Below are 22,707 nucleotides of genomic sequence, written 5' to 3' on the forward strand. Positions count from 1 at the left end.
TTCCAAAGCAGAGTCTTCACTATTGAAAGGGAATATAATTTTGCTGTTGGTTGATGTTTGGGGACTTGTAAGTTAATGCTATGCCTCTTTTTTTTTTTCTTTTTTTTTTTTTTTAAAGGGAGGTGATATAACTAACCATGATGGAACAGGCGGCCGGTCAATTTACGGAACAGCATTTGAAGATGAGAACTTTGAAGTGAAGCACACTGGTCCTGGATTGCTGTCAATGGCAAATAAGGGCAGGGATACGAATAATTCTCAGTTCTTCATAACACTTAAAAAAGCAGAACACTTGGACTTCAAGCATGTGGTATTTGGGTTTGTGAAAGATGGAATGGATGTTGTGAAAAAGATTGAATCCTTTGGTTCTCCTAAAGGGCTAGTAAATGGAAGAATTGTCATTACAGACTGTGGGCAAATATAGACTTATTTCTTTGAGTATACAGATGTTCTAGCAGTATAAATCAGTATTTAGATGTTATTGACTAATTATTTTGACTTCTTAAAATGGACACTTCTGATGTATAAATGTAAAATTACAGCTTATAGTTGGATTTTTTATGTGTTCTAATTGATTTTTGCATGTTAAATAAAAGTTCAGACACTGGCATATTTCAGGTGTATTTGTGTTATCCTGACATATTTGTATTAAATGTCAAATTTTAAAAATTAAATCTTAGTCTTGTTAAAATAAATGTCTTGTCTTCACTCTGGTTTGTTTGAAAAAGAAAAACTTGCATAATTTGGCTTCCTTGCTTTCATAACTCTGTTTTGAATATGCAAATTGTAGGTGCTAATCGCTGGTCAGTAAACCGAAGGCCTTTCAAACTTATTGCAGAAAGCAAGCTGAGCCAGCTACCACGTAGATGCTGGTTTGTGCTGTCTGAAGTCTAGGAACTGCACTTCTGCATTTGAAAGCTTAAAGAATAGTTCTTAAATATTTTAGTTTTTTGCTAGACAACTGTACCAACTTTTTTTTTTGGTACATATGTCTAAATTAGTTCAGTGGAAGCCACCTACTTGACATTGGGATGTCTGCTGAAATGCTGTAGGATAACCCACTGCTACTGCTTCGTTTCCTATGGCAGACTTCTCTGACCTCACTGCAGCTTATGTACGACATCGTCGTTTTCTCTTTTAAAACCTTTTGTCTCTCAGCAGTGAATATGCATGAACTAATGTGGGATTTAAAATTCCCCTCTCCAGCTCGGAGCTGGCATTATCAAGGATTTTTTTCAAGGTAACCAATGGGGTATGATGATCTCTAAATTGGAAATACGTAATTTATATACAGCTTTAAACGTTCTTTGGGAATTTTTTTTTTTAATTTATTTTAAAGGCTAGTAGGAGTACTTCTCCCAAAGCGTTAGCCTGTAAAACACCACCGCTTTGGCTGGCAGGGCGAGGCCGGGGCCTCGGCCGCCGCCTCAGGCAGCAGCGGGAGGCCGCAGCAGCGATTGTCCCACGAAGCCGGGTGGGGCGGGGAGTCTCCTCCGCCCGTCCGCTGGCGCCGTGGGGGCTGTCCTTGTCCGCAGCCGCCGCTTCCCGCCGCCGGCCCGGGGAAAGGCACGCCACAACGGGCGGTTGGGGGCTCGCGCGCGTGCGCGCGCGCCGCCTGCCGCGCCTGCGCCCGCCCTCCGGCGGCTGGTGGCGGTTACTTCGAGCGCGAGCGGCGCGGACGTGCGCCATGGCGGGGCGCGGACGGCGCCTGGGCCTGGGCCTGGGCCTGGGCCTGGGCCTGGGCCTGGGCCTGGGCCTGGGCCGCTCCGCCCAGCGTCTGCAGCGGCGAGGCGCGGCGGCGGTGAGACGGAAGGACCGGGGGGTGCGCGTCCGAGGGAGGTGGGCCGTGTGTGAGAAGGGGGAAAGCCGTTCCTCCTCGCCCGGTCCCGGAGGTGTGGGTGGGGTGTGTCTGTGTCCCCGTCCCCTCCCTTGGGGTTCTTTGTGAATACCGTAGTATTACACACCCGTACAGTCTGCGAGACGAAAATGGGATTTACACAGGTTTCAGGAGCTTACGTGTAAAATGTGTTCTTTTCTAGTCCTACCCGTGCCCCCCCCTGCTCTGATTGCGTTACAGTGGCGGTGCTGAAGTGTCATCCTTGTCTGAACTTGAAATTTCCCTGGAAATTGCAATTCCACATTTCATGCATTCCCAGAGCAGCTTGGCACTTAGTTTTTGCCTAAAAACCTTTTGGTGCCTGCCAGCTGGGAAAGATAATATGTGAATCCTCTTAGAAGTAGTATACTAGGCATGTATAAAATGTCTGTAATAGGATAACCCATTTCTTTTATATCTTCTTTTGTTACAGCAATTGCTAGCCTTATTTAGAATGTGTTAGGAGGGCTAGTGGTGTTTTGCAAAGCCTAGTGATTAGCTCTGTTTTCAGGGAGCAGGAAATTGTTCCATATCTAGTCAACCAGTGGAGAATCAAACTCATAGTTCATAAGAGTGCTACAATGACTAGATAGTAAATTATGGTGGGATTCCCTTGCTAAGGTAAAGCAATGCTATTTTATACTAGAGAATGTATTTTCTTCCATCTGTATTCTATGGGTCAAATGCTTGTAGTGTGCCTAGGGCATAATAGATCTTAAGTGTTCAGACTCATGCAGCAAGGGAAGTAATACGTTGTAAAAATTCCTGTAAGCAGCCAAGGATTGAGAGAGACTGAAAGCTGGATTTGGGCTAGACACATAGTTGGACTGGGAGATCAAGTTGTTCCTGTGAACCATCAAATGACTACAGAAACCAGGCTTTTTTTCCAACAAAGTGTGACTTGCCATTTTGGGGTTAGGAACCGTCCTAAAATTGAGGTGAAGATTTGAGTTCTTTAGCAGATAAAATCTGGATGTATCTGCCTTTAGTTCCTCCAGAGGGATTTGCAACTTGGATAGCGTTTTGTGGTGCTCTAGATGCTGTGTTCCTCTTAGGGAATATTCTGCTCTGAACTGTTCTGTAAAGAAAAATAATTTTCCAAAGTTACCTTTAAAAAACTATCACCAAGAATTGAAAGTGTAATGCTTGCAAGGAAGGAAATGTTAGATTTGTTAGTGCTTTTTGTTACTTCATTAAAAAGCAGTATTTAAGTACAAGAAAATAACAGCAGTTAATCACTTCATTTAGAGCATAGCAGAGAGATGCAGTGAAACACAACTGAGATCATGAGACCTGCTTTGAGTCTGATATTTTCTAATGTGCACTTAATTGATTTTGCTTGTAGTCTAATACTCCTGTCACTCGTTTTTTAGCATGTAGTTAGTTACAAGTTAGTAGGAAAAAGTAGAGCAGGAAACATTGACATAGAAAACCTAGGTGTAAAGATAGATGGCGCTGTTTCCGCGATTACCTAATCCTACCTTTATGCCCTTATTTTATGTCACTGTCTTCATAATGTCGTCTTGTCTCTCAAATATTTTAACATATAACGCTATGTATATTTCATTATTAGACTGCGGGGAATATGTTTGCCTCTTTATATTAATATGAGGGCCATTTACATTTATGTATTGGAAAAAGCACACTTTTTTCAAAGTCAGTAATTTGTAGTAAGAGTTCTGTCACAAGCCATTGTAATTTATAAACAAGTAAGCTGTAACATACACTTTCCCTGAAAATTACAGTGATTTTGCGCTTTCTTGTAGGATTGCCTTTCAGGAGCATTACATACCGAATATAACAGCAGAAGCTCCCCAATATACAAAGGTAATACCAAACATGGTGCTTTGGTATGTTTTTCAGGGAAAATATATGCTAAAACTGTATCATTCCTGAATTTATTTTAAGTAGTTTTGTATTTTCCCATTTTAAATAGGTGGACATTCTTGATCAGGGGTTTGTGATACCTGGGAGCCATCCTGGGAATGTTGACATTCACATAAAGAACACAAAGGATGCTTTACAACAATGTGTCCCAACCTGTTTGTGTTTAAGTCCTGCTTGAAGTAGTTGGTAGGAGCCCACCTCATAATGCATACATTTGGCTTTAATTTAAAGATGCGTATATGTTTAATATTTAGAATGTCTTTGGGCTTCTTGAGAAACAAATGTTGCTGGTGCATGCAGACAGCAGGGTAAAAAAATGTATTTATCAGACTTCGGTTATAGAAAAATTAGTATATGAAGGCTAGCTGTAAAACTTCAGAAAGACAAATCTGTTTTGAGAACTAAATAATTCTTCCTATAGTTTAAGCTATTACAATTCTTCATTCATTTGTCAGGCTGGGTCAGTGGGGTTTTTTGGTTCTTAAACCTACATGATTACATGGCAAACATATCTAATAAGCCCTTGTTGATTTCTTAATGTTACCTTCTCAAATACAAAATAAATTTATTCTTATTTTATATATTCCAGGTGACATGGACAGCTCACTGGAAAATACAGCTACTTCTTTATCCAAATGTTCTTTAGAGTCAGAATTTACTGAAAGTGGAAGAGAGAACAGCATCAGATCTTCTAGTGATTTCGTACAAAGTGTTAAAGACTGGGATTGGTAAGAGGTGTTTTCAGCTCTCCTTTCCCATTTATTATCTCTCATAAACCATGAGTAAACAATACATTCAGATTGCACAGATCCAGAAGTTGTTTTAAGAATCTTGTTAAGTAAAGAAATGTTTGTGGATGATGTATGAGATAATGTGAATGCTGATTTTGATGAGGAGTATTGTCTCGCACACTTTCTAATCTAATCTATGTTGGAATTGCTGTTGGGATACAAGGATGATATAAACTGAGTACAGGGATAGTACAAACTGAAATAGGAGTAGAACAAGTAGCTCAAACTGATCAAGAGCTTTAAGTTTATTCAGAGATAATTTGATTTCAAAAGCCAAGAAATCGCTTTTCAGAGCTACTCTACACCAAATATGAAGAAATAATGGAAAAAAAGTGGGGTTGTATTTTTGGCTTTCCTGGAATTTGGTAGTTGGCGGTGAGAGAAGAGTGTTGGTTTTACCTGTTGCATACATGTGCTTATAGCATGAAAATTCTAGTTATTGTTATCATTTTTAAGTCAGCAACATTACTAATTGTTGTGGTTAAAATCATGTAAGTAATAATACCTTCCATCCAAATGATTTAATTCTGCTGGTTGTTTTCAGTCAAATATCAAAATCTTAGATTTAGCAATGTTTACATTTTTATACAAACTTCTCTCAATGATCTGTTAGAAAGGGACTGAGTAATTTCAAATTATTCCTCTTTTGCATTTTTTTAGTGCTGATGGTGAGCAAGATTCTTTTTGTGATTCAAGTGGTCTAGAAATAGAAGAAAATACCGTTAGTTGCTCTGAAACTGATGCAGTTCCAAATACAGCTATAGATGTGGAAACAGGTAATAAATATTGAATTTTAAATATTTTTACAACTCTATGTGAAGTATAACATGTAATTTAAAAAACTTTCTAGGAAATGTGTTTCTGCTCAGTTCAGAAATACAATGATCAGCTAAAATGTATTTTAATTTGAGGATTTAACTTTTCATGTAAGTGTAAGTAACTCCTTTAGAACTAGTTTAGGAAGTCCAGACATACTCGATGCAATACTAACAACATTTTAAAAAGAAAAATCAACCTTTTATGAGACTGGTTGCCATGTGACTTTATAATATAAATGAAGAAACAGGCTGGGTTCTGGTGGTTTTGTTTTGTTTTCTTTTGTTTTAAGTAGCTAGCTGCATTAACAAATACTCTGTTAAATCAGCTGTCTTGTGTCAGTTTAAGGATTGAAAACTGGCAATGGATAGGAAGAGAGTGTTGTCTGTTGTTAACTCAGGAAATTCTAACTGTAAGACTGTAGCGGGGACCAGATGGCATTAATTCACTGCAAATGTTTGAAAATGCTGCCACAATTGGAGGAATTTGTGAATCAGTGTAGCTCTGTCTGTTACGGAGATTTTTAGTTTGAGAAGAACATTGCTGCATTCTTTTGAAAGTGTATCTGGAAATGTGGAGACAGCCAGCCAACCAACCCCGGGAAGAAGCTAGAGGGAATCTCAGAAGCCAGGCAGAACAGATCAATGGAACTGTAATAGACTGTCACCAAGAGTTGTATTAAATGGGTGGGGAGAGTATACAAACAGCTTCCTGAAAGCACATTCTTTCTGAAAAGCAAAAAAAATAATTAAATTGCACCAGGAAAAATACATAGTTTACAGTAATTGGGATCAAAGGCAAAATAAATACAAAAGGTTGATAAATACCACACACACTTGTTTCAGATATAACTACTTTTTTCTGATTTCTTTTTCCTTTTTTTTCTGTTATGATTTATGTGGCATTGTACTAGTTATACTGTCCTTCCTCACATCTGAAGCAGACATACTGTGGCAGAACAACAGGTTTGGTTTATTGTGCTGCTCCAGCTGTGATGGGTGGTCAACCACAAGGCTGCCTGATGCATACCACCAATTAGCCCTGATTACATCATTTGCTTACCTAGTAACCTTTTTCCTGTTTCCTGATGCTTCTTCTCATTATCCTCCTTTTCTTTTCCCCGGTTACCTGCCAAATAAACAACTTATCCCTAATTAATTTTTCTTCATTAGCCTGAGTTTTGCTACAGCTGTACCTGTTGTGTTTAACCACCACAGGCAGTTCAGCCCCCGACAGCTGCTTGCTCACTCTCCCCGTGCAGTAGGATAGGAGAGAATCAGAAAGGTAAAAGTGAGAAACCTCCTGGACTGAGATAAGGACACTTTAATAGGTAAAGGAAAATCTGTATGTGCAAGCACAGCAAAATAAGGAATTAATTCCCTGCTTCCTGTCGGTAGGCCTATTTGTGAAATCCAGCCTTTCCTCAGTGTGCTAGCTGCAACTTTCTTCAGCTTCTTACACTGTAACCTGTCATGTCTAGCAGTTTCTCGTGTCATGTCTGGTAGTTAATCTTCAGTCTTGTTCTGTTAACTTAGATGTCAGGCTAAGGTGTAGTCAGCAGCGAATCGCTTGCCTAAAGCCCTTACAAAAATAATAAGAAATTTTGGGTATGTTATGATTCAGTCTGTGCATGGATTTCATGCAAACATCTATGGGATTTCTGTATTGAAGAGGAGGACATAGTTTTACTTATAAAACTTCATTGGTCACTGATTGTTCAAACAAGTCATGGAACACAGCTTTGAACAATTCTCCCTGGTTCTTCAGGAGATTATTTTCTCATTTTGATACCTCTTGCTCTATACTTGTCACTCTAAATTCCTAAAATAAGTTTTCAATGTTTTGGAACAACAATCATGTTGTTATTTATGTAGGACTAAATTTTTAATGTAAAATGGGTTTTTCCTTTCCATAGGCAGCACCTTACCATCCTGTTTGGCTGCAAATACACGAGAAAATAGTGACCAAAATATTATCAATGGTTTGATAAGGAAAATTGTGAGTGGAACTGATGCTCAAGCATGTTATAGTCAAGGCTTAATACCACCTCACATCAGGCAAATTTACGATGAATTATTTGTCATACATCAGAAGCTCCAGGTAAGAACTGGAATTGTCTTAAAAATTTTGTTGAGCAATGTTATGAAGATTCTTACTTTTGACAGAGAATCCAGAAATTACTTATATACTAGAACTTAATTACTTACATACTAAAACTATTACTTATACTAATCGCAATCACTTATATACTAAAACTGTGTCATCATCCACCTCTTCCCCTAAATTAATTCACTGATTTGGTAGTGGTGCTTTGACTTGCATAGTGGGTAGATCAGATAAAATACAGCTTGAGGGAGTTTGAACACAGTGCTGCTACATCCAAGAAGAGTGTCTTGTGACATGCTGTGGGCGTGGAGGGAAGCACCCGCAACCATTGCTTCTCCTGAGAGCATCTGAAACAATTCTCCTGGCTCTAGGCATTCAAGAGCGCTTGCCTTCATGGCCTCCTGTGAAAACTCTGTGTTCTGCCTTATCTTTACTTTGCTGCTGCTGGGGAATCCTAACAGTTTATCCCCTGGCAGGGCTAGGCCACTAACAGAAGAACCTCCTTTATGGTTTTATTCTGTAACAGCTCCCGTGCTTCTGCTAGATTCCCTGCCAGGTCTGTGTTTTTCAAAACCAATTTTGTATCTCTTTTTTCCTTACCGCTTTTCAGGGATGCTTCCCACTAGTGAAGAAATAATACAGTAATCTAGCGTTCAGGATAGATAGTTGCATCAGACTCTGTTTTGTCTTACAGTTAATACCATTATCCAATACTTTTGGAAGCAAAAGTCTATGTTTAATTGTCTAGGTTTATACTTGAACAACCATGTAGAGTTGAATTTTGTATTTCGTGAGGCAGAGCCATCTCAACACACATCAAAGTCATGTGGGTTAATGCGTGGGGAATCTAAACATAGATGTCCATCAGGATACTTTTAATTAGTAAGCTGTTATGTAACACTGTAATTTTGCAAAAAGCTAAGCGTATCTCTGGGAGACAAAATTCAAATTCAGTATAAATTGTGATAATTTAATGGATTTTAAAGCTGTTTCAACATTTTGCTTTCTTGATACAGAGAGAAAGTTCAGCACAGCAGGAGTATGCTCTGGAACTCCAGAAACGAGAGCATTTTCTCACTGAGCGAGAAGCATTGATTTTTAGACATGAAGCTGCTTTGGCTAAAATAAAAGGTGTTGAGGAAGAAGTTCACACGAAATTTGGAATTATAAAAGAGGTGTAGTAATGTGTTGAATGATGTTTATTGCTCTACATGCTATTTTGTATGTAGTTATCTTAAGTCATCACGTTTGCTGGATATAATACTTATTTCTTTAAAGTGTTTGAAATCCCCAAATGAAAGGTTTACATAAAAAGTAAGAAACAGTATTGATAGGGTTTTTATATGGTTCTATTTCAGAATGGTGCATTTAGTTGTCTGATACGTAGGTACATTTTACTGTTACAGTTTGGAAAAGAAAGGTAACATATTTCTAAGATCGTTATTAGAGAAACAGTTGTGGTCTAGCTGTAGTTGTGTGTAACCTAAATGAGTATCTTTTCATTAGCTGTAGTTGAAGTAGATTTCCTTGGGAAGGCTTTAAGACACAATGAGATCTTATGACATAACAACTATTGCAGAGAGTATTAGCACAAAAACACTCAGAAAGTTTGAAGAAAGAAAAAATCAACCTAACTGGGGGCGTTGGAGGAAATGAAATGATATGATTTCAACAATGGAAAAATGTATTCAACAACACTGTTCTTGTGGGTGGTTGGTATTTATTGTAGGTCTTGTGAAAACTTTTGGGTATTATCCAGAAGATCACCTAGAGAAGTCCTTAAATATATGTACTTACTGTCAAAAACATAAGCTGAGAAATTAAATTTCTTTGAAGTGTGCGGATAAACCTTTCCCACAAGCTGTTGAGGGAGGACATGTTAAAAAGGGGAGAAGAGTGTCAGAGCAGCAGGACCTCAACTTCTGAAGAAGGAAGGAATAGGTTAAGATGTTAATTTAAATGTTTCAAATCTTCTGTGCTTTAAGAATGTTACACCAGTTAGAGAACTGCCTGATGAAAACCCAGGAGAAATTAGTGGTTAACTGTGAAAATTTGTGGAGGTCAAATGGAGTATTAGAAGACTAAAAAAATGTGGTGCCTTTCTTTTCAAAAGGGAAGGAGTTCTACAGCCATCAGCTTAATGCCAGTTCTCCAAATAAATAAATAAATAAATCCTGAAGCAAGCTATGAACAAGCCATGGGAAGCACAATGCAGAAAACAATGCAATAAATAACTACTAGCATATGTTAATCATAAATTGTCAAATCTGTCTCATTTCCACTACAGTAAAGTAATGGGCATTGCTAATAGAGAAGTAGTAATTACATATATGTCTTGATTTAATTAGAAATTGTTATACAGGTTTCCGTGGCATTTTCATAATCATATTAGGAAAGTATAACATAGACATAATGCAGTTTGTGTAAAGCTGTAGTGCAACAGTAGTTCGCAGTAAAGTTGAAGGAATGTACATAGTGGATTCTGGAATATCTTTTCAGTCCAGTGTTATTCAGTATTTCCAGTAAGAAGTTTGATGGTGAGAAAACTCACCGTGGACTTGATGATCTCAAAGGTCCTTTCCAACCATGAAGATTCTAAAAAGCACATTTATTAAATTTGAAGAAAATAGCAAGTGAGGGGGAATTTCAAGCACACTGAAAAAACATTAGGATTAAAATCGATCATGACAAATTGAAGATATAATAGGTCTGAAAAAAGCCATTAAACTATTCAGAAGGTGTGAGTGTACAGTATTGTCTTGGAATAGAAGTATCAGCTGCAGAAATAGAGGATGATGAGTGGATGCATGCGTTCAACATACAGGATGAATTGAGGGTGAATGTGACAAGCTTCAGCTACATAAAAGACTGCAACAAAGAGGCAGAAACTAATACTTTTTTTCATGTCTGTGATAGGAGGAGGAGTAGTAGTAGTAAGGAAAAATTAGGTTACATGGTAGGAAAAACTAGATCTAAGCAAAAATAGTTAAGCATAGGGACAGGTAGATTGGTAAGGCTGCAGTGTTTCCAGTACTGAAGAACAGACTAGGCAAACATCTGTAAGGAGTGAAATAGTATAGCTGGTTATGTTACAAATGGTACCATCTTATTTACTTATGGAAGTGGATGGCTTTGACATCCTGGCATCACCTACAACCCCATGGCTTAACACACTGGTGCTACTTACTTTTCACGTTAATAATTATTTACTGATTCTTCCTAGGCCAGCTGTTGAACTTCAAATAAGCATATTAACTGTGTATGTAGAAAATGAAAGTGAAACATTCCATGTGATGTGATAGGGTGCACTCATTATATGTTGGCAGCATCTGCATGTTCATTGATATGAAAAGGGGATCTGTCATTTCATGCTGTCTTAGCCAAGTGTGGGTAGGTGCTTTAGACAAGAATGTCCTGCCCACAGCTGGTCTGATCCTATTGACTCAAGAAGAGCATCAGTTGAGAGAAAAGGTGTTGTATATGGTTTTCCTGCATAGCTGGAATGGAAGTTACTGTGCTTCTAAGCAGAAATATAGAGAAGGATCTCTTCAGGGCCTGCCTCCTTTAAACTTCTGCAGAGATTTATTTTTGTCATTTGCACATGTAGGAAGAGAGGATATGACTGGAAATGGAAAAATAGAGAATGAGTGTGTGAATGTGTGAAGAATAGTGAATTCATGGAAGGGGGAGAAATGAAAGATAGTAAGTATATATAGCTGGAATATTTTCAGTAAAATAAAACTTTGCTTTTTTTTATCAAATCTGAGGTATACCAGATGCGCTGGTGTCCAGAGAAGATTAAAACTAAAATAAGATTCACTGGAATGAGAACAATGGCAGTGGATGTGCAGGTTGTAGTTAGCAATTCATATGCTCATGCTGTAAACCAGAGCGCTAGTCTAAGAGGCATAGGATTAATTTCTTGCTCTGCACGATTCAGAGAGCAACACCAGAAAAACTAGTTGAAACCTCAAAAGTTGCTACAAAACAGAATCACCGTTTTTTGTCATTATATGGAAGAATAAGCTATAAATAAAACTTTGTCAATGGTTTTAGTTCACAAACCTTTCCCACGTGTGACTTGTCTAAGAAGTGTATGTATCGATATCATCTGGTTTGGGTAGAATCTGGAAAGGATAAGAGCAATTGGCGGTGCGTGTTGCTCTCGTGTTCTTAATAGATTCTTCTTAATATCACAGAATCACAGAAACTTCAGAGTTGGAAGGGACCTCTAGAGATCATCTAGTCCAACTCCCCTGCTAAAGCAGGATTGCCTAGAGCACGTCACTCAGGGCTGCATCCAGGAGAGTCTTGAAAGTCTCCAGAGAAGGGGACTCCACAGCCTCCCAGGGCAGCCTGTTCCAGTGCTCTGTCACCCTCACTGTAAAGAAGTTTGTCCGTGTATTTGAACGGAACTTCCTATGTTCTAACTTGTGCCCATTGCCCCTTGTCCTGTCACTGGGAACTAATGAAAAGAGTCTGGCACCATCCTCCTTCAACCCACCCTTTAGATACTTATATGCCATAATAAGGTCTCCCCTCAGCCTTCTCTTCTCCAGGCTAAAGAGTCCCAGCTCTCTCAGCCTTTCCTCATAAGGGAGATGCTCCAGTCCCTCAATCATCTTAGTTGCCCTACGCTGGACCCACTCCAGCAGTTCCCTGTCGCTCTTGAACTGGGGAGCCCAAAACTGGATGCAGTATTCCAGTTGTGGCCTCACCAGTGCAGAGTAGAGGGGGAGAATGACCTCCCTCGACCTACTGGCCACAGTCTTCCCTATGCAGCCCAGGATTCCATTGGTCTTTTTGGCAACAAGGGCACATTGTTGGCTCATGGATAATTTACTGTCTACCAGGACCCCCAGATCCTTCTCCTCAGAACTACTTCCCAACAGGTCCACCCCTAACCTATACTGGTGCTTAGCATTCTTCCTCCCCAGGTGGAGGACCTTACACTTGCTTTTGTTGAACCTCATTAGGTTCTTCTCTGCCCAGCTCTCCAGCCTGTCCAGGTCACACTGGATGGCAGCACGGCCCTCTGGAGTGTCAGCCACCCCTCCCAGTTTGGTATCATCAGCGAACTTGCTGAGGATACACTCTGTCCCATCATCCAAGTCATTAATGAATATACTGAACATGAATATGTGGTGTGGAGGTTGTTTTTCTTGCTACTGGTTGAACGTGCAAATTTGGCAATGCAGAATTCCAAATTGATCTTTGAAGTTTGTCTTATTATTCTAACACTGAAATGTAACTTAGCTTAGAATTGTTTCTAAAATGGTCTCTTGTAAATCATGGTTTTAAATTTGATATTCCTATAGCAACATGAGGCAGAAGTTAAACAGCTGACAGAAGCCTTGAGAGAAATAACTAAAGAAAATAGGAGGCTGAAGTCATCATTCGACACCCTGAAGGAAATGAATGACTCTTTAAGAAAACAGGTAAAATTAGTTATTTCTTGTTATCAATAATTTTACAAGTTACAGTCAACAATTTTAAATACTTGAACAGCTTAAGTTTGCAAAATTGGTAATTTTTTGTTTTGGTAAGACAAGAATTGTATGAATGTCTGAAAGTACTTTCCTCAACTTTTTCTAGTACTTGAAATTTAGCCTCTCTGATCTTTTATGGCATAAAAAAAGTTGCACTTATTTTTCTGACCCACTAGCAACAGCTAATTGTTAGGAAGTACAAATCCATGTGTCCTCTGAAGCAAATTGAGAGTGGATGGGGAGAAAGTATTTTATAACATAATTTTATAACAAAATATTTATAACAATCTCACCCTGTGCTGAATCGCTGCGTTGATTCTATTAAATAAAAAGTAGAATGTGTATTTCTAACTTCATGTTCGGTCAGTATTTTCAGTTATTTTTACAAACGTTAATGAAGGCAGTATTTTCTCAGTTCTTAAACTGAGACAGTGGTTCATAGTAATACCGAGAGTAAGAATTTTCATCTCACTTGACTGTTGTCTGACCTAAAATGCTGACGCACAAATTGCTGTCTAAACTATTTGACCACTGTTTATTCATTGAATTAATTACAGTTCTGATAGTCTGAGTACAATAAAAATCTACATCAGAGCCTTATTCTTTCCCTTAGAGAAGTTCAGACCTAACTCCTAGAATATTGATGGTTCTGGTGCAACCCATCTGTCTCTTTATTTCGCATCACTAGAAAATCTTTGCATGTCTGTGCAAACCGAGGGCTTCTGCAATAATCATGGTGTTCATTGTTGTACGCCTAGAGCATGTTTCATATGTTTCAATGGAGGTTACAGTTTCCCTCACCTTTTCTCACAGAGTAAACTGTTTCTGTAGCATGGTCAGTAACTGTTTGATTCTGCAGAGAGGAAAACTTTCACCATCCCCACTGACAAGACTATTGGACCATTCTTGAAATGCGCGCTCCATTTTTATGTCACTTCTTATGAAAAGTAATCAAATGTGTCATGCCTGTATATCTAGAGAAGCATTGTACTGCTTATTCTTCCCCTGCAAACTGAAAGGTTGGGCTGCAAGTCAACTAAGAGCTGCTGTCTTAGTTATCCTGGAGCAGGTTGTCTAGAGAGGTGTTAGAGTGTCCCACCTTGAAGATATTCAAAAGCTGTCTGGACATGGTCCTGGGCAGCCAGCTCTAGGTGGCTCTGCTTGAGCTGGGAGGTTGGACCAGATGACCTCCAGAGGTGCCTGCCAGCCTCAACCATTCTGTGATTCTGTGATTTGTTGAGGAGGTGGATGATGATTTTGTTTCTATCACTTTACATACCGAAAAGAAAAAACTTGAACTTAAATAATCACGGCTCAGCAACCACATGAAGTTATTTCAGTGTGATAATTGAGAAGTGATTTTTGAATTTACAGATACTTTGATATTTTCTGATTCTTTCAGTTAAGTGATGTAACTGAGCTGAACAAGAAGTTGGAAGGTCAAGCAAGAAAAGTACAAGCTCGTTTAGAGAATCTACAAGTAAGGTTTGTTTTTACATGTACTTGCTTCCTTTATAGGTAACAAGTGAATTATAATTCATTGTTACATTTTGTCGTAGAGGAAGCATGAATTTTTAATGGTACAGAAGTCTAAGGATATATATCAAGTGGTGCAACAAAATAAACCCGTCAAGCAGGAAAAAATGATGGTAACATCGAAAATTGCTAAGGTAAGAATTGGGCAAAGTGAAAGATTCATTCTAAAGACATTAGGCAGTGGAATATTCTCTGTATATCTGCTAGAAATTAGAAAACGTAACTACCAATTTTATTTATTTAATGAGTGAATTAGTTACAGTAAGAAAATATACAGATTTTATTGGGGGAAAACAGGCAGTTAACAAAGAATTAAGCTTGTTGCTAAAAACATCTGTTGGATTTCGTATTGTCTATGTGTATAGTGTACATATATATTTTTGTTTATATGGTATGTTTTCCTCTTCCTGTCACATCAACTTTCATCTGTCAATTAAAATTGTAACCTGTTACTGGTTTCTTTTGCTGTGTCGGAGCAAATCTTAAATTCATTCTGGTTGCTGCTACAGTACAGCACTTTTTATGAATAACACCAGCTAAACAGTAGTCAGTCAGAGGTATCAGATAAAGAATTTTAATTTTGTAAGCCAGAGGTGATGGTACTACTTTTATTTTTTTGAGAAATCATCTTTAATGAGGGAAAGAGAATGAAGACAGTGTTCATATGCAGTTCCAAACCAATCACCTTGTTTTCCTTAAAATGTCTTCTTACATCACGTAATGAAATTCTTTCTGTCTCCATGTTGTTCCATTTAGTAGCAAGTCCTCTGGTAGTATTCTGCCAACATCTCCCAACTAGTAATGATTTTCTCCAGCTAGAGGCTAAACTGTGAAATGGGAAAGAGATATTTACACCATCCTGGTTTAATTATTCTATATCAGATGCCTTAAAACTGTGCTGTCTATATATAGGCAACGTATTTCTCTGTTTACATAGGTTTTAGTGTAATTTGGTTGCAAGTGAAATATAAACAGTATCAGTAGTTACAGTTCCAAGTGAAGAGGAAAACTGTTATTTGAAGGTAGGTGCAAGAAAATTTTTGAAGTCTTTAGAGAACTGTCCGTGCAGCCTGTCTTCAGGTATCTCTGGATATCCTTCATAGAGTATTTCACTGCAATGTAGTGAATGATAGAATGACCATTTCATGAAGTCTTTGTTATTTTTCTAACGGTGCTAGTTACGCAGTTAAATTTTAACAACAGTGGATTGTATGGTCTAGTGTAGAGGTCTAGTGCACTGAAATGAGAATTTTCACACGCAAAGGACATTAAAGATTTGCTTTCTCCTGTAAGTCATTTGGCCAAAATTATAAAATGGAGTGATTCTGTGTGTGAAAATCTTTTTCCAGGCCTTTTATATCCATTTGTCTGAGTACAAAATAAATTATATGCGTATTTTTTTCATACCCAGAAGCCATCACAGATAGTACCTGTTCTGCAGTGGGGAGGGGAGTGAGGTGTGAGAGAGAGAAACATTGCAGGGTTCTTTCTGTATCTCTATTATAAGAAAGCCTGACAACAAATAGCTTAATGAAATAGCTGAATTAGTAAGACAGAATAAGAGGAGGAATGTAGATAGCAAGTAAATATTAATGTCACTTCAGATGTTGGGAACCTTGCGTTTGTGCAGCATCAGATGGAGCCCAGTAGATTTTTCCCAGGGCACGCTGAGCAGGTCCTGTCCGTGGAGACAAGCTCCTCCTTTTTGGTCATTCAAGCTATTATATAGTTCTCTTATAAGAAAACAAACTCTATTCACGAAGGCCATTCACAGGAGAACTTCTTGTTGCCCTTTTGGACAAAGGTATGGCCAGGCAGGAGGTGTGATTACTGGTACCAAGTGGGAGGTGTCTGCAGGCTGATTTTATCCTGCAGCCAAGGGATCTGCGCAGCACAGCATAGGCTGTGCCTACCCAGGTTAACTGTGATGTGCATCTCTGACTCCTCAGTGTACAGTGGTCTCAGGGTCAGGATCACCACATATCACCCTTTGATCCACATACAGTTTACCTTTCCCAAAGATATTATAAGTTACATGTTATATTAATAACATACAGGCTTCTCAAACCCTGGGTACAAGACCCAACAGAGTAGACATGGCCTGTTCAAGATCACTGTTTCATCAAATACAACATTTTTCACAGGCTCCCAATACAGTAACTTACCTCCCAGATTTTATCAGGCATTACTCATCATCCTTTAAATTATGCATAATATTTCAGAACTAATGTACTCTCATATATTTCAGTCTGTTACTGTTTTGGCTTAGAAAAATGGTTAACTTGAAAGCTGAAATATCTGATGTGGATGTATTACAGCTACCATTGAATTCTCAAGTTTATGAGCTCTTAACTTTTCTTATGGATTGGATCTCAGACCAGCACCTTAGCAAAATAAAAATACAAGAAGAAAGAGAGGACAGTCATAAACTTACCCAGACCTCCAAAAAAACCCACACCCAGGAAAAGTGTACAAAGGTAAAGGGGTTTGGATTGTTTGCTTGTGTTAATATGTTTTCTGGATTTTGGGGTTTTTTTAAATGATTTTGAGAATATTGCAGGTCAGCCTGTTTGATACATGCTTTGGATACAGTAATTTAAACAAAACCACTGTTAGTAAGTCAGTATTAATTCCAGCAGTGAAATATAGTAGACAATTTGTCATTTGTAAAGCATACAAATCATTTTTAAGGTAAAGTGTGGTGTTCAGTCTCACCTTGAGAGTTTCAGCATTTTATTTCAAGTCACTTCTGTCAGTTCATAATTTGTCTTATGTTTTATGTATAATTCCTTTTTTTTTAAGGAGATGAACATGTCTAATTTAAAAATATTTTGATGCCTATATTAGGTATTAAAGTTCCAATTTATGATTGATGAAAGGTTCTACTCCACTTTTATTGTTTTCTTCTTGGGGATACCAAGGTTTGGAAATCAGTGAGGTGTTCAGAAAATCTTCTCTTACTGTTTTTCTTCATTATTATTAAAGATTTATAGCCATTGGGATTGGATTTACTGAGATTGAGTGGAGATGTATCTCCACTTTTGCATGTAAGCCTCTATAAAATTTAAATCTGTTTATGCATGTAATTCCTGTACTGCATATAAAACCTGTACTGGATCTGCCCAGTGAGTATTTGCATATGTAATCTGTTAAATGCCAAGAGAAAGCTGGGAGTTTTGTTTGGTTTTCACTTACATTTAGCTTATACAGTAGTTTAATATACTGCATGTACTTGTACTTTTGTTTATTTTTACAGCTTTTGCCTATAGCTGCTGAACAACTCCAGTGGATGCCATTTGTGAATCCTAAACTACACATGCCTGTAATTAAATTTATTTACTGGACTATAAGACAGCTAGACAGTGGTATTCAGGTAAAACAAGTAGTCCTCTTGCTGTATGGTTCTTTTAAAACTAAATTCCCAGAATACATCATTGTATTTTGTGTTTTAAATGCATATGAAAAGTGGGTGTTTTCAGCTAGAATGTATAAAAGAAATTCTGCTGTCTTTGCAAAACCTAAAATCATAGTGTTTACCACAGATTGATGGCAAATGAAAAAAATAAATTCTTTTTCAAGTTAATTTTAAATTTTGTATTGTGTATCTAAACATAGTTTTCATAACTATGTGATCTCTATTGTGGTGTCAAAGCATCTCAGAAATTGTGTTTTTACATATGCACTGAAAAGGCGATATTTTTAGGTTCACTTTATGCATGAGACTTGTTGAAATTGATGGAGATGTGTGGCAAAGCAGTGAAGGAATTTTGATTTTTCTGTTCTCTGCTCAGTTGTCTAACCACAAGACATTTCTTACTTTTCTTGGACTAGAATGCTATAAGAAAATATATAGCAGTATATTTAAGAAAAAAGACAGTAGCTGTATTGTAAAGACTCAGTATAGTGCAGAGCGCTGTCAGTAGTGCTTTTGCTAAAGCAAAAAGGAGGAAACTTGTAAATATCTTGTTTAAATTCAATAGAATAGTAAGCTGTCAGTTTTAGTGCTAATAAGGAACCATATTTTAAATGAGCCTATTGTGAAGTTCGATTCTGAAGTAATTTTTCTGTATAGCTTATGATGAAAAATCTATTAGATCTTGCCTGTACAGTGCTCTTAAGGTTCATGTTTAGACCTTGATTCTATGAATGCTTTTACAGGATATAACTTCAGGCAACCTTACAAAATAGAGTTGACTGATGTTGACTGGTGTTGACAAGGCACGGTAATGTTGTTCAACTGCTTTTGGAACACAAAGGATCCTATACAGATAAGGATCCAATACATGGTCAAACCATTTGCTATTTAATATTTAATCACTAGGGGAACATTTATGTCTCTGTATAGTATGCAGGATTTTAATGCATTGTAATCTTTACACTAACTGTATGCGGTGTTTGAAACAGCATGCAACAATGACATCAACGATAAGGAGACTTGGCGAAGATATTTTCAAAGGCATAGTAAGTAAGGGAAACCCACACAGTTCTTCTGAACAGGCTACAGAGAGTAAATCAAAATCGGCAGCTTTCTTTAAGAGTTCCTGTATGCCTTTGAGGTTTCTGTCAACTTTAATTGTGCTTAAAACAGTGACACAAGGTAAGTTCTGATTTTTTAAAAATGTATTTATTTATTTCAGTCATGTGGCTGGACAAAAAAACATTTCAGTGATACTGTAGCATCTTTTATACTTTATTAGTGAAAAGTGGTTTTGCTACCTTGTGAAGAAAAATATACTGGAAACAAGCATGAATCTCGCTATTATTCATTTCATATTGGAATTTATGTGTTTCTTTTGGTATGACGACTTCTTGTCAGAAATCAACATTTCTAAAGAAGGGGAAAAGAGATGGTAATTCTGTCTAACTGTCACTATAGCAGTGATTGGATTGCCAAGATCTTTACTGCATGGAATGGCACAGCTAGTTACTCTTTTATAAACTGAAATAAGTAGCAGATTTTGAACAGTTCTAGAATTTCACTGTCCTGTTTGAGCTAGTAGGTTGTTTACCTATCCCCTGAAAGGCTAATCAGCTGCAGTGTCAAGTGTTTCTTTTCTGACATAGTTACAACTGTGCTGCATTTATCTCTATAGATAAATCTGATGTTCATAGGTATTTCTGATGTATCTGTAGTCACATAGAGAAAGCCAGCTGTGTAGTGGATTATTATTGTTAGAGTTAATTGTGATATATGTCCTGCAATTGCTCTGTCCTTTGGTCTAAGTTTAGTATACAGTTCATGCTTCAGCTCTTAATGTCTGCTGCTCCCCTCTTCTCCTACCAAGTCTGCAAATGGCTACCCGTATTAGCAACACTGAAAAGTGCTACTCTGTGAAGTTGTCAGTTCTTTATATGATTGTCCATTCAGATTTCACTGTTAAATAGACTCATTTACAAAGGCACCATGTTCTGTTCACGTAAAAATGTTTTAGACTTCTAAGCCACCTCTCTAGCATGAAAAGCGGCCTTTTTATCCAAAATCTTCCAAAATTCCTATGTTGATGTAGTATAGTAACGTACAAGGTCATATCAGGAGATAACACAGCTCTGAAAATAGTGACTTCTGCTTCAGGTTATGACAGGTTACTCCACTTGTGCAGTTTTCAAGATGCTGTGGCAAATTTTCTCAGTGGGACCTTCTTTGCATACAGATACGATCTGAAAAGAGTGAAACATTTTCTTTAAAGTGATGACAAAGATGGACTGTTTCTTGTGAGCTCATGAGTGTTGAGCACGTTATGAGAAGAGGCGCAAACCCAGATTTATAATACTTTCCTTCCTTATCCTTTTGACATAGAGATTGGTGTACACTTTTCTGTCAGAACCCAGAGAAGAAAAACCTTAAATCAATCTGATTTATAGAGATATTTTATTTTAAAATTAACTTTGGTTATTTAAACAAATTCTAATTTACATATGAGTTTTTTGAAAACTTCTACATTAGTATTTAATCTGAATTATGCTTGAAGGTTCTTAATTCGTAAATCTGCAGATTTGATGAGTAATTCAAAAGAATGTCTTATTTTGACTTCTGTTACTAGCTTTCTCTTTTGACTTAATTGTTTTAATTCAATAATGGTTTCAATGATTACTGTGAAGCAATTTTGTTCACCTATGCAAAAGGAGTCCAACAGCATAAAAGCAGCAGAGTTGATAGGTCCTCTCTGAATCCTAAATGCAATATAATTGTCACGTATTATCAAGTTGAACTACTGACCATATAAAGATATGATTTTTCATGTATTTATTTCTTTGAAAAAAATTGAGCTTAGGAAAAGAAAAATCCAAACATCCTCTTAAACAATATAGTCCAGACAGCCTTCAGTGCCTGTTAGGGGGTTACTGTATTTGAAACAGCTATATCATTTTCAGCTCATGCTTTTGCCTTTTATTAACCAAAAAGAATCTGGGGTGTGTGTAAGGGGACATCATAGGATAAGTGACTCTTTGCTTTCACTGTTGAGTTTTTTTTTTCCCGTTTCCACTTTGTTCACAGGATCTTCCCACCTTTCACATTAGCAGATCATGTATAATAGTAGTGTAAAGTAGAATCCTCTACTTAAAACTTATATGATTTTGTGTTGGCAAAGAAATAGGGGAAGTTGGGTCTGCCTCATGGGAGAGGGAGAAGGTAAAGGTTTCAAAGTAGACACTACAAGTTAACAAGAATCAGATTGTGTCTGGACAGGATGAGAAAAAAACCTGTGGAAAATATATTTCAAAGAATACAATAACCATTCTGTAGGCTGATTTGTTAACTGCTGCCTTTGGTTATGAAGCCTTTTCTCTTTTCAAGGGAAGTAGGGAACAAGAGGTGCTGCAGATCCTTTTTATGGAAGTCAGGCAGAAAACACTAATTATATACCACTAAGAGCAGGCATAAGAGGTGATTACTGCCTACTTGCAGCAACTTAGGAGTAGTGTGGTGCCACATAACTGGGATTTTCTGCAAGAATGAGTTTTGCAAGGGTATCATAAGAATAAATATATCCATAACCCTTTTCCAACTCTTTGTGATACTAACCGATTGTTTTTCCATTTTCAAAGACATTTTAAAAGCACAGATTATTTTGATAGCAAATAATTGTTCAGTGGGGTTACAACTATGAGCAATCTGATTTAACTTCAGAAGTGGTCCTGCCTTGTGCAGGAGGTTGTAGCCTGTATTATTCCATGATTCTATTTTTGCTATCTATTGTTCTCAGAATGGTTGGTATTTTAAAATGTCTTTACCAGTAACACATCTCCTCTGCTAGTAACACAAAGAGATAGAGACAGTTTACAGAGATGTTAATTTTCAAGGTAATCCTGAAAAACCATGCCAGAGTGTCAGAATCAGATGGCACCTGATTTTTTTCTGTCTCTTGCATGAAATACATTATGAATTTGGGGCCATTTCTTAGAAAGCAGAAATCCACATCACAAAATTCCTGCAGTCTCCGGCATCCTGATTGATGCTAATCAGGGATGGCAAAGATTTTAAGTCCATACATAATGAACAATGTTCTTCTTAATGGAATTTATCCTTCTGGATTAAATGGTTAAGCAGATTAGTATGTCTTTATGCTTAACTGACCTGTGCAGTATTTATATTGTAACTATTTACAGTAAACACAGGATTTAAACATGGTGGAAGACCACCCTGACATCATTAATGAACATATATAGTATTTTAGCTGTTGGAGGAAACTATTTCAGTCAAGATATTTTGATGAGGTGTGATAATTCCTCTAAAATTGAGGCGCACATTTCTAGAAATGTTTGATAAAAATGAGGCAAAAGAATTACAATACAAAAATCAGTTATTGCAGAGTTATTGCATGTATGCTGTTAATTAGAATGAATCAGGTTAGCTTCTCATGGTAGTTTTTTACTGCTGACTTCTATAACATGGAAAATACACCCTGTTGTTAAACATATCTCAAATGTCACCTTGTGTGAATTTTGATCGCTCTGACCACATGGCACCAATGATGTAGTGATAAGGTAGCACGCTTGGTTTGAACAGATATCCTGTTTCATTCAAAATGCCAGTATCCAGCAGAGGGCACTGTAGTTAAACGTATGCTACAGGATAAATTGTTTGCTTACACTTCTTTTCTGTGCTCCAGCTGATCAATGCAATTCCAAGATACTGAGAAAGATATGACATCAGGAAATTAAGAAAATTAGGTTGTTCCACTTAATCTACATTCTTTGTATAATT

At 37.5% G+C, this 22,707-nt stretch overlaps 2 protein-coding genes across 11 annotated transcripts in view; both read left to right on the top strand.

Moving 5' to 3' along the window:
* Window positions 1-607, top strand: part of RGPD4 (RANBP2 like and GRIP domain containing 4) — a 33,339-nt gene extending 32,732 nt beyond the window's left edge. For all 4 annotated transcript variants that reach the window (XM_074560502.1, XM_074560510.1, XM_074560518.1 and 1 more), the window contains one exon: window positions 119-607. In XM_074560502.1, the coding sequence (XP_074416603.1) occupies window positions 119-424 (306 nt within the window). In that variant the 3' untranslated portion in view covers window positions 425-607. The remainder of the gene's footprint in view (window positions 1-118) is intronic.
* A 948-nt stretch (window positions 608-1,555) lies between these two features.
* CCDC138 (coiled-coil domain containing 138) overlaps window positions 1,556-22,707 on the top strand; it is a 38,833-nt gene continuing 17,681 nt past the window's right edge. For 2 of the 7 annotated variants that reach the window (XR_012583956.1, XM_074560546.1), the window contains exons 1-12: window positions 1,556-1,822; window positions 3,643-3,703; window positions 4,353-4,491; window positions 5,215-5,330; window positions 7,286-7,470; window positions 8,493-8,651; window positions 12,795-12,914; window positions 14,368-14,445; window positions 14,525-14,635; window positions 16,820-16,978; window positions 17,758-17,874; window positions 18,906-19,098. Coding sequence is in view for 6 of the 7 variants with exons in the window: in XM_074560546.1 (XP_074416647.1) it covers window positions 1,688-1,822; window positions 3,643-3,703; window positions 4,353-4,491; window positions 5,215-5,330; window positions 7,286-7,470; window positions 8,493-8,651; window positions 12,795-12,914; window positions 14,368-14,445; window positions 14,525-14,635; window positions 16,820-16,978; window positions 17,758-17,874; window positions 18,906-19,098 (1,573 nt within the window). In the remaining variant the exon portion in view is untranslated. Of the gene's footprint in view, window positions 1,840-3,642; window positions 3,704-4,352; window positions 4,492-5,214; window positions 5,331-7,285; window positions 7,471-8,492; window positions 8,652-12,794; window positions 12,915-14,367; window positions 14,451-14,524; window positions 14,636-16,819; window positions 16,979-17,757; window positions 17,875-18,905; window positions 19,099-22,707 lie in introns of those variants that run through there. The other 5 variants (XM_074560556.1, XM_074560569.1, XM_074560577.1 and 2 more) reach the window with 4 other exon arrangements.

The sequence above is a fragment of the Larus michahellis genome, chromosome 1 (genome assembly GCF_964199755.1).
Source record: "Larus michahellis chromosome 1, bLarMic1.1, whole genome shotgun sequence".
NCBI classification, from domain to species: domain Eukaryota; kingdom Metazoa; phylum Chordata; class Aves; order Charadriiformes; family Laridae; genus Larus; species Larus michahellis.